This window comes from Stylophora pistillata, chromosome 11 (genome assembly GCF_964205215.1).
Source record: "Stylophora pistillata chromosome 11, jaStyPist1.2, whole genome shotgun sequence".
Classification (NCBI taxonomy): Eukaryota; Metazoa; Cnidaria; class Anthozoa; order Scleractinia; family Pocilloporidae; genus Stylophora; species Stylophora pistillata.
The window spans coordinates 28,113,839-28,126,224 of NC_142529.1; the positions used below are offsets into that span (position 1 = coordinate 28,113,839).

The following is a 12,386-nucleotide window of genomic DNA, read 5'->3' on the forward strand; positions in this document are numbered from 1 at the left end:
TCAATTCAGAACAAAATTTTCTGAATGGGTTCATCATTGATGAATGTTTAACCTATTTTTTTCATTTCGAAATCTTTAAAAGTATTATCAGCTTCGGGAAACTGAACTTCTGATCAGATACAGAGTTCAAGATAATTTACTCATCAGCCTGGAAATAATTGAAAAAAAATTATGGGCTTTTTGCATAAGTTATACACTGACAGAGATGCCAAGTGCAATTGATCGAAAACAATGATTTGGTGTTGTTACTGACATGTTCTTTCTGAAGTAATTCTGCAGTTTGATGAGCGGCCATTTCCTTTTTTCTCACAGATAATCTGTTTATTGCAGTAAGGAATGTTTCCTTCAAAGGACTTCCTCCTGGTGATGATCACCTAAAACTTTCTTCCTTTGTAGCACATAAATAAGTCATCTCCTTTCACACCGCAAAAAAAATGAGAGACTTCTAAATTATTACTTGACAAAGGTGTTTGTTTAGCCTGTTTGTTTAATCTCCAGGTATCTCAGGCTGAATCAGAATGAAGGACATATATATAGACGTATGTGCCATTGCTATCACAGAAAATTTTTTAGCAACGTTCCCTTATTCAATAAGTAATGCTTATTTCTGTCACAAGAGATACTAATTTTTCTGATAGCAAAACAAATTCGAGACTAAACTCGTTTGGCAATATGACATCAATAAAAAGCCTTTTTCTTTAGGTCAGGAAAAAAGCCATGAAATTAAAAAAACTCCCTTCAACTACTCTTTGAACTTTTCTCCAATACTTTTCTATTACTAAAAGAAGATTAAACATGAAAGTAAAATGCATGCATATCTTTCTTCAATTATGCCTTGCCGTATACATGATCATTGGTAGCTAGCTAGCACGAACAACACCCTTGAAAAAATAGGGTTAGTGTTCCATTGCCTTTCTTTCAGTTGTTTCCGTTAAAAGAAAGCTATTTAGTGCACACAACAAGCCATTTTGTTCTAATGAGTACTCGATTAAGAGTGAGAGCCGCACAGGGCTTTGCTTTACAGAAATTAATAGTATTGTTCGATGATTGACATTAATAAACATAAAATGCATACTATAAAGGGGAAAATATTCACAACACAAAAAGAAATTCATTAACAGATAAAATAGTTCCTCGAACAACAATGTTATTTGAACTTCTTACTTCGTCCTATCTAATAACATTGACGGGCGTTTTCATAAAATAGTTGTGTAAACACTTTCAGGTTTAAAAGAAGTCGAGGATAACCTAACTCCATGGACAACAAAGCGCTTGTCTTATTGTCTGCTTCACTGCTTGTCTTACTTCGCTTATCTTCCAGCAGTAAAGGAAAGGGTTTAAAGTCGAGTTAAAGTAAATTAAGACACCTGCTGCTCCCCTTAATACTACTAAGTGTGATGAATATGTTTTACTGTCAGCGATTACAACTGCCACCATAAAGGATGGTGCATAGCAAACTACCAGTGCTAACTGCACCCACAGTGCACTATACACTGCCCTTTTGTATCGCGCCATGTTCAGTGAATTTGATTGGCTCGGCTGTTGTTGGACATGATCTTGTACTTGACCCTGATGATTACTGAGACCCCGAAAAATTTTTATATACGAGGCGACTGAAATAACAAGACAAGATGGTATAACTATATGGCCATACCAATTGACTATACGGTAATCTAATGTGTAGGCATTGACAGTAGATACAATCCAAAAGGCAGCTATGATGATGTATGTGCGCTTCAAAGTTACAATTTGTTTGTATCTTTGCCCCAACAGCAGGGCGAGAAGTCTGTCCACGCTTATGGCGGTCATTGTCATCAAAGACACTCCACATAATGTATAGCCTGTAAGAAATTTGGCGTCATATGCGTATCGACAAAGAATCCATTGTTCGCGAGCCACGGACATCCAATAGGTAGCTTGGAGAGGCTGGGCAACAAGACCAACCAACAGATCAGTTGTTGCCAGACAACGATACAAGAGTTTGGACGGCGGATGAAGGGTAGACTCTTTGTGGAGGGCAACGAGGATAAGAGAATTTCCAAGAAATGTTGTGATGGAGAGGAGAATGTAGATTTTTAGGAGAGAAATTTTAAATTCTTGTTGAAGCCCACCAACCAAAGAGGGGGAACAATACAGTTTTTGAAATGTCTTGGTCTCTGTTCCACCTCCAGTGAAATTTGTTGTCGACATGATTCTGTATTCGTTTCCTTTTTCTTGAACTGAGGTTATCTGTGATTGTAGCGAAAACGAATATTTCATCAAAACAGCAACACAACAACAATCACTATAAACTTACTCATTTCCTGCATAATAATAAGATAAAAATTTTCTCATCACTTTTTACTCGTTTAAGAAACGTCACAGACAAATTTGTTTGTTGTGTCAAAAAGCTTATTTTCGTCGCTTTAACTAGTCTGGTATATCACGTATGAAAATGGAATAAGAGGCAAATTTATATAAACACCTGGAACATTGTTATTGTTTTCTATGTGCGACAAACTATCCCCTATTACTTAGCCCACGGCGAGGCGCTCATTATCAACGCTTCAGTACGACGTACCGCAATGCTGATAACGAGAACCAGCTCGTAAGCTGACTTAGTTTTATTGACAGGTTAGGGTGTCAATCAAATGTTCATACAACAATAATGATAATAATAATAAAGAATTTATCTAAAGAGGGTTAACACTTGATAACCAAAGGCTAATAACTTTGCGGCCCTCGGAAAATAAATTTACTAACTATGAATACATGTCATTTGTGTAAAGTTGAAGCTTGAATCGTTATCAGCCTAAGCAAGCTAAAAATAAAGAAACTAAAACAGCCGGTTATGGTCAATTTTATTTCATACGCATTCTTAAAGTTTGTTTAACATACACAAGCAACGGAACCTCTTTACATATCTAAAAGCATTACGGAAATTTTTCTGATAAGAAACAAATCCGAGACTAAACGTCGACCAATGCAACTCGTTTTGCAATATGGCATCAATGGTAAGCCTCTTTCTTTAAGTTAGGAAAAAAACGTTGAAATTAAAAAAACTCTGTCTAACTACTCTTTGAAGTTTTATCGAATACTTTTCTATTGCTAAAAGAAGATTAAACATGAAAGTAAAATGTATGCATATCTTTCTTCAATTGTGCCTTGCCGTATTCATGATCATTGGTAGCTAGCTAGCACGAACAATACTCTTGAAAAGATATGATTAGTGATTCTATTGCCTTTCTTTCAGTTGTTTCCGTTAAAAGAAAGCTATGTAGTGGACACAACAAGCCATTTTGTTTTAATAATTACTCGATTAGAAGTGACAGCCCCACAGGGCTTTGCGCTACAGAAATCAGTAGTATTGTTCGATGATTGACATTAATAAAGATAAAAAGCATAAGATGCACGATCCTCGCAGTAGATAGCGCTATTTAATCAATAGCGAAAATCAGACCTGAAAAAAATCAGGCCTGTACGGGATTCGAACCACTGACCTCTGCGATACTAGTGCAGCGCACTACCAATTGAGCAAACAAGCCAACTGGGAGCAGGCCGTTAAGTTGATTCGTAATAAACCCGTGAAAGTGATAAATGAGATACAATGAAATATATGAAGTTCATATATTTTGTACTGCGGTATTAGATACATATGATGCACGATCCTCGCAGTAGATAGCGCTATGCTTGTTAGCTCAATTGGTAGAGCGCTGCACTAGTATCGCAGAGGTCAGTGGTTCGAATCCCGTACAGGCCTGATTTTTTTCAGGTCTGATTTTCGCTATTGCTTAAATAGCGCTATCTACTGCGAGGATCGTGCACCATATGTATCTAATACCGCAGTACAAAATATATGAACTTCATATATTTCATTGTATCTCATAAAAAGCATAAATTGATGGGGGAAGTATTCACAACACAAAAAAACATAAATTAACAAATGAAATATTCCCAACAGACTATGTACAAACCTCGAACAACAATATTATTTGAGCTTCTTATCTCTTACTATCTAATAAAATTTATAATAGAGTTCGGATATAACACGCGCTGTCATTGGTTGAAAGGGCGCGCTCTTTCAGAATAAAGAAAATGGAGTCGAAGCTGTCACTCCATCTGCCAATTTTTAACATTGCGGACCAAATCTCGAATTTTTTTCTCGGGTTTTTATTCGACTCAGATGTCCTTTACGACCTATATAGAAGACGAAAGCTTTTAGCGTCGATCGATTTAGAGGATGCTGTCAATGATAGTGCCACCTACCTGTTAACTGAACTCAGTGAGGTTTCCGATGAAGTTAGTCATGAAAACAATGAGAACTGAAGGGAAGACTCTTTTTGAAGGGGAACAAGGATAAGAGAATTGTCAAGAAACGCTGTGATGGATAGGAGAGTGTTAACTGCTGCTGATTCTTGTTGAGGCCCACCCTCCAAAGAGTGGGAGCTTAGCAGTTCTCCACACGTTTTCGCCTGTGCTCCACCTCTAGTGAATTTGTTGTCGATATTGTTCCGTATTTAACCTACATGTGGATGATGGCGATAATTTTCAAGCTAGAAGGTTCGTGGATATTCTGGAGTCCTACAATCTCAGGCAACATGTCACCGAAGCCACTCATATTAGCGGTCATACTCTCGATCTTGCGATTACCAAATCAAATGACGCATTCTTTACTGATAGTTTAATTTTTGACGCCGTGATCTCAGACCATTCTGCTGTAAAAATTAATCTGCTGCTACAGAAACCTATGTCCAGGAAGGAAACTAGGAACTATCGAAAACTACGCTCAATTGACTATGATGCCCTCTGTGATGACATTAATAATTCCGCTTTAATTAAAGAACCATCTTATCACTTAGACATCTTGGTTTATCAATATGATAACGTGCTGCGCTTGTTGTTAGACCGACATGCACATATCAAGCAACGTGTGGTTACAGTTCGTCCATCAGCACCCAGCTGGTATTCAACTGAGATTGCTCAAAATAAACGCATTAGAAGAAAACTAGAAAGAAAGTGGCGTTCTACCCTACTTCCAAGTGATCGCGAACTACACGTTCACTAATGCAGCGTTGTTAACAATTTAATAGACTCAGCGAAATCATCTTATTACACCACCGTTATCAGTGATTTCTCAGGTGATCAGAGGATGTTATTTAAAACTGTTAACAAATTACTTCAGAAACAGAAAGTACAACACTATCCTTCCTGTTTTCCTGATTCCATCAGCCTCGCGGATGCATTCAACAATTTTTTCATCAGTAAAATTGACAAGATACACAATGCATTTACAGAGAGAGTTCCTAAGAATGACCTCAGTTCATCTCATACTATTGACAGACCTCTGTGCGATGTGCAGATTCACAACTTTTAGTAAGTTACTTTGGATATGGTAAAGAAACTAGCTGCGAAGACATTAACAAAATCATGTGACTTCGATCCACTTCCAGCATCTCTTCTAAAAACATGCTTTCCCATTATTATTATTATTATTATTATTATTATTATTATTATTATTATTATTATCCGACAGTTGTAAAAACTTATGTTTGCCATAAGATCATACACAGACAGGGGCGATAAACGTGGCTCGGGTTGCGCGTAGGAATAAAATCTTTCTAAACTTTGAAAACGTAAATAAATAAATCAATAAAAATTAAATCATAAAATACATATATATATCTAATAATCTGATAAATACAAGAAACTTAGTTACGAAAAGTCTCTAAAAGTTATATAAGTGAGCTCCTTAGCTATCTGGTGATAATTTTAAAAGTTCTTGAAATGTTCAAGGTGTTCGAAAGGACAGCTTTCTGCATTCTTCTTAGGATCCCCTCTCCCCGGCCTCCGAATAACTCTATCATAGACACGTCCACATTTCTCGACCATCCACCCAGGGCATCAATGATGATATTATGTTGTTTGATGGTGTATCCTGGATACTGCTGAGCCATCTCCCACCTCAAAGGACCATACTTTGCAGTCTTCTCCGCGGTCTTCGTCAGCCCGTTGTCTATCCACGGGCACGACATCTCCACAGCTATCACCTCTTTCATCTTGACGTAAATGAAACGCGCATCTACTCTATTCTGCTTCACAAAACTGCGCTCCGCATACACTGGAATATCCCAGAAGGCCTTGGCCTCCTGGGACTCATAGACTGGTTTAGGATCTACGGACGAGTACCAGGGGGGGACCGCATCTATCAGTTCCAAATCCCTCAGCTTCTCGAAAAACAAGACCTTGAGGGCCGCATCGTGTCTCGACAAGCACTTTTTTTGCGCGAGAGCCGGGCAGCCGGGCAGGACACGGGGAAGGCTCTCGTGTGCTTTGTTGCACATCCTACACATAATAGCATTGACCTGTGTTGTTCTCACTTTCATCGCTGTATACAGCTTTGTTGGTGTAAGCTGCTCGTATAACTCTACAATCCCCGCAATAGTGTGCGAGGGTACCTCCGTCCAGCTCCTCAGCCAATCCCAACACCCCCTTTGATTCAGGTTGTCGTCTTCCCACCTCGCCGAGAGGAACTTTCCTTGCCACCTCTCTTCTTGGATCTTTTGTTGGCGTTATTATTATTACTATTCGTTTCCTTCTTCTTGTACAGAGGTTGTATGTTCTTGGAACAAGAAATATTTCGTAGAAAACAGCGCATGCCGAGCGACGATAACTGAATTTTTCTTTAAATAAACACATAAAGACTTCCTCACCAACGTTTACTCATTTAAAGTGCGTCAAAAAACTGTTGGGTACCTTAGAGATGAAATAGCAATAATAGGAAAAAATAGAGACAGCTAAAATATCAGTATTTTAACAGTGCGATAAACAATCGCTCGGATACAAAACTATTTTGATATATTCGAATTAATTTACATCTAAATGATATGATAAATTTGGAGATTGTTACGAATTCAATTTTTTCTCAGACCAAGTTATTTAACTTCGCAATTCCAGTTTGTTGAGGCGGCTAATGATTCAAGTCTTAACTTCACACAAATAAGATGAAAACTTGATTAGCACCCACATTGATGAAAGTTCATTCAGGTGAAGTGACCAAAATATGAATGAATTCGCCGGCATCAAGAGTGAAATGTACATACATCTTTGATACTATCATTATTTCCAAATTATTGTCAACTATATCTTCTCAGGTAGAAAATTCACCTTTAACTGAGTGGAGAAGATGGAGTGTTACGTTCAATTTCGGACAATATTCATATGAACTGACTTCATTAGAAGCACATCGACAATTCTCCTTTTACACCAAAAAAAAAAGGAAGATTTTATTACTTAACAAAGGTGTTTTCTAAACCTGTTTGCTTACTCTCTAGGTATCTCAGGCTGAATCAGAATGACGGACACAGTCATTGCTATCATTATTTCAGTACTGGATATAGAAACTCTTTCTTCTCAGTACGCGAACTGTCTAAGAAGGGTAGATGGTAAATAAATTGCATAAAGTATGTTTCTTTGCCACGGAAAATTTTATTGTGGTTTTTTTCTTCCCATTGAACAAATTCACTCAAGAAAGTTTAGGCAAATGATCTGGTATCAAAACAAAACCATTGATACTTAACATTTTCTGAAAGGATATTTTGAATAAAATTTTTACAGAAGACAACAGTATTTCTTTAAGACAAAAAAGGGTCTTTTCCTGTAGGCTAATTTTAACTGTTTGTGACAAGAGACTATTTTGTTTCCACAGCACCTGCCCAGCCACGACCAATTTACTTTCTTAATAACATCTACCTTAAAAATCTTCCTCAATAGAGGTCCCTTTCCTTATAGAGCCCTTATACGAACTGCTTGCTCTGTCAAAAGACCTGTCTATTTTTCTTCTGAGATGTACGTGATGTAATCCTGTTTTTGTCATCACCCTTGTCACTAGCGTTTACTCTTTAAAATGCAGCCGCGAAATCCTTTTAACTAAGAAACTGCCACTTCTTTTGGCTTTCATTGATGTTCCTTGTATTTAGTATACATTATCTAATCAAAAGAGACAATTTGTGAGTTAAAAGCAATTTGTGACGTTTTAATTAGCTTCATCATTTTAAAACCCCAGAAAAAAAAGCCCGTCATTTTTCAAGTAAAACTGAACAAATTCAAATTTATTACTGCTTCATTCGTTTTGACCGGCTCGTATCGCAATATGACATTAACGTCAATTGCTTTATTTTAGAAGGAAGAAGGAATCAAAATTGTTTTACCGTTAAGAAACAGATTCATCAATCAGATCTCCTTTACTACAACTTTAAGAGCAACGTTAACAAGAAAGTTAAACAAGACGGCAAAATCCACTGACTAAAAGTCTGGTTAGCTTTCCTTTACCATGCGTAAATGCGTATCTTCGTTTCATTAATGTACTGTTGTATTTATGGCGAGTGTCGTTGCTTGAAAAACATTCTTAAGATGTAGTTCTAGTGTTTTCGTTCGCTTTCTTTCGTGATAAGCTTAAGAAATAAAATATACCAATAACTGCCTGAGTATCTTATAATATCATAAAATAATATAATATGAAAAGCTTTGTGTGGGAAGCGATTGAGAAAACTACTGATGTAAGAGAGAGCACAGACAACGGATGCAACCCAAAACAGAACTACCGTATTTCTTCACCTATAAGCCGATCTCGGCTATAAGCCGAGACCCTGACTTTCAGGGTCTTTACGCTACACTCAAGCTGCCCAAAAAAAAAGGTAAAACCATCGGCTATAAGCCGAGAGCGAAATTATTGATTGTAACTGGCCATTTGAGCAAGCGAACCTCACGGAAAACATAAGAAATTGACTCACTAAACACAAAACCTAATGAATTACAATAAACACAAAAGAAAAAAAGCGAACCAATCAAGAGATATGAATATCAATTGATCCAACGAACTGTATAAATACTACCACGCGACAACAGATTAACCACAACAACAATAATAATCTCAGTTAAACGTTTCAAAGTATCAATCTATCGAGTATACCTTTCGTCGCTGTCACTTTTTATCATCATGCCTAAAGCACGCCGTTCCTCGTATAGTATGGCTTTCAAGATAAAAGTTATCGCGGAAGCTGAAGCGGTAGAAAACAACTCGGAAATCGCTCGAGAATATGGACTAAGCGAGTCCATGGTACGACGCTGGAGAAGAGACCAGGCGACTATTCTTTCCGGAGAGCTGAAGATGTCTGCAAAACGTGCGACGATGGGCCGTTTCACTCCGAAATATCCCGAACTAGACCAGCAAGTGATGGAGTGGTTTTCACAGCAAAGAGAACAAGGTTGGTATTTACTTTTCTGTCTAAAATTTTAAGAGTTTTTGAAGAGTTGAATGATATCGTCTTTCAGTGCGTGGGAAACAGAGACTTTGATTGGTCAGAAATATGTTGTTGTCATGACAATTTCATAACATGTCACGAAAAGAGTGCTGCAGTCACGAATCTACGGTTATCTCGCAGCAAAATAAGATTGTTATTTTATTTTTCGTAGGTATTGCGGTGAGTGGATTGATCCTTCGCCTTAAAGCTAAAGAGCTCTCCGATGATCCTGCTTTCAAAGCTTCCCGTGGATGGTACGAGAAATGGAAACGACGCCACTCGGTCAGCATGCGAACCAAAACAACTCTGGCCCAGCGATTGCCCGCCGATCTCGAAGAGAACATTGTGTGCTTTCATCGCTTCGTCATTGCAGCAAGAAGACGCGCCGACTACCCTTTATCCCGCATCTACAACATGGATGAGACACCCATGCGTTTTGAGCTGCCATCGAACCGAACACTGGAATTCAGTGGAAGCCGAACAGTGCCAGTAAAATCTTGCGGAGCGGAAAAGCGGAGCTTCACCGTCGTTCTTGCTGTTGCTGCCGATGGAGCAAAGGTGCCACCGAAAGTCATCTTCAAAGGCGTCCGTACACCGAGAGATCTGGTTGTGCCGCATCCTCTTCGTGTTTCCTTCCATAAGAAAGGGTGGATGGATGAACAGGGCATCCGAGAATGGATTCGACAGAGTTTGCCCCGTGCCGAGCGTTCCCTTTTGGTGTGGGACTCATTCCGAGCTCACTTGACCGATTCCGTGAAAGATGACCTGAAGCAGCGAAACATTGACGTCGCAGTTATCCCTGGTGGCCTAACCCCGGTTGTACAGCCCTTGGATAAGTGCCTAAACAAGCCATTTAAAGATAATGTGCGCCGAAAGTACTTGGCGTGGATGACATCTGGGCCATTTGAGTTTACCCCAGCTGGGAAGAAGAAGGCGCCAAGCAGAAATCTTGTCCTCAGGTGGATCAAGGAAGCATGGGCAGAGATACCCGAAGAGATGGTTGTCAAATCCTTCAAGACCTGCGGTATTTCCAATGCCTTGGACGGAACAGAGGACGACGTGGTCTACTCTGAGGAAACCCCAGAAGTAGATGATGAATACATAGAAGAGAACGAGTTCGACACAGACAGCGAAAACGAAACGGATGGCGAGTAAACCATTGGGTTGAAAGCCCTTGCACGTATCCGTCAAACGGCTCCTTTAGGAGCCACCAATTTCATAAAAGTGAATAACCAATATTCAGAAGTTATTTTTGTTGTGTTTTATTACTTCTGCTTCATTGCTAACTTGACTACAAGCCGGGGGGGTAAAGTTATTCAGCAACTGTATATTTTTAAAATGTAAAACCCTCGGCTATAAGCCGAACCCCGTTCTCCGTGAAAAATCTCCCAAAATTTTGGGTCGAAAACTGAAAAAATCGCTCGGCTTATAGGTGAAGAAATACGGTACAATAGCTTATGTGCGCTTCAAAGTTACTCTTCGTTTGCATCTCAACCCCAACAACAGGGCGATAATTCTGTCCACGCTTATGACCGTCAAAGTAAACAAAGACACTCCGCATAACACATAGCTTATTATGTATATATGTGAATCATGTGTGAATCGGAAAATGATCCGGTTTTCAAGAGTGCAGAAAATCAAAAAGGTAGAGAGGCGGGTTGACAAGACCAACCAAGAGATCAGTTGTTGCTAGGCAAGATTCCTTGTGCAAGGCAACAAGGATAAGAGAATTGCCGAGAAATGCTGTGGGCAGGAGAATGAGCACCACTAAGAAAGGGGGATAAACTCAAGTCACCCTCACCTTCTGTTATATTACTGGTCACCAAAATTCATCAGTTTATCAGTAAGGCACTGGTACATTAAGAAAAAGTTATGGGATCCACAACTCCAGGTATCCTTTGCACAGCGAATTTGTTCAAGCTATCTTTCCTCCCAATGTGCTAACAAAATCTGTTGACGGCGGATAACAGGAAGATGCTTGTGAACGGCACCTAGGATAAGAGAATTGCTAAGAAAAGCTGTGAAGGAGAGGCGAATGTTGACAGCAGACAAAAAAATTGATTACTGTTGTAATCCACCTATCAACGAAGGGGAACCGTGATGACTGGTCATAAAATCTTAGCTGCGTTCCACCTTGTGTCGGTTTTTGGTTACGTTCATCTGACAATCCAGCCTAAAAAACAGCCGTCTCCAAGTTTTCGGCTTTAATTGCAGCAAGGAATGTATTGTCTTACCTGAGCCTGCTGCACCATAAGTACTTCTCGCTCCGGAAATTTCCTCTAGGATGTTATTGTTTTATAAAAAACGGTAGCGGTAGTTTTGTATTTTAACAATGGCATGCACCACATATTGTGAACCGGTTCTAGGAATTTTCGTATTCACGTGCAAAAAGTGAAAAAAAAAAAAAAGTTATCAGCAAACCTCGAGCAACGATGACATATTCAACGAGCGTTCTCAAATAATAATCGTGGCTCAGCTTTGAAGTATCAATTCGAGTATAACTAGGAGAGGATCTAATTCCATGGACAGCAAAGCGCTTGTCTGATTGTCTGCTTTATTGCCTCCCTTACTTCACTAATCCTCCAGCAGTAAAGAAACGGGTTTCATGTTGTGTTCAAGAACATGAGGACAACTGCTTCGTCCCGAGCGACGATTATGTATGATTATATTTTACTTTGAGCGACCACAACTGCCACTATAAAGAATGGTGCATAGCAAACAATTAACGCCAACTGCAGCCACTGTGCACTGTTCACAGCCTTTTTGCATGGTGCCATGTTCGATACATGGCAAGAGCCCTTATACGAACTGCTTACTCTGTCAAAAGACATGTCTGTTTTTCTTCTAAGATGTGTGATGGAACCCTGCTTTGGTCATTAGCCTTTTCACCAACGTTTACTCTTTAAACATGCAGCCGCGAAATCCTTTTAAATGGGAAACATGCCAATTCTTTTTTAGCGTTCAATGATCTTTCTTGTATTTACATTATCAAATAAAAGGAAACGATTTGTAAGTTTAAAGCAATATTGTGACGTTTTAATTAGCTTCAGCCTTTTAAAGGCCCCAGAATAAAGGCCGGTCATTTTTCCATTTAAGCTGAACAAATTT

The 12,386-nt window shown here is 39.0% G+C and overlaps 2 protein-coding genes across 2 annotated transcripts; both read right to left on the minus strand.

Annotated features, from left to right (window-relative positions):
* Nucleotides 1-1,231: 1,231 nt before the first annotated feature.
* LOC148720985 (5-hydroxytryptamine receptor 1B-like) lies at nucleotides 1,232-2,190 on the minus strand. The gene has a single exon (XM_088739249.1). It carries the CDS (start codon nucleotides 2,188-2,190, stop codon nucleotides 1,249-1,251), a length of 942 nt encoding a protein of 313 aa, XP_088595375.1. The 3' UTR covers nucleotides 1,232-1,248.
* Nucleotides 2,191-5,732: 3,542 nt separating this feature from the next.
* On the minus strand, nucleotides 5,733-6,545 carry LOC148720986 (uncharacterized; the record flags this gene model as incomplete). Its single annotated transcript, XM_088737719.1, has 1 exon — nucleotides 5,733-6,545. A coding segment is annotated over one exon (813 nt), but the record flags the coding sequence as incomplete, so codon positions are not given.
* Nucleotides 6,546-12,386: the final 5,841 nt, after the last annotated feature.

Bases quoted from the DNA above. Each gene is read 5' to 3' on its own strand.
- LOC148720985 (XM_088739249.1), bottom strand. From the start codon at position 2,190: ATGTCGACAACAAATTTCACTGGAGGTGGAACAGAGACCAAGACATTT.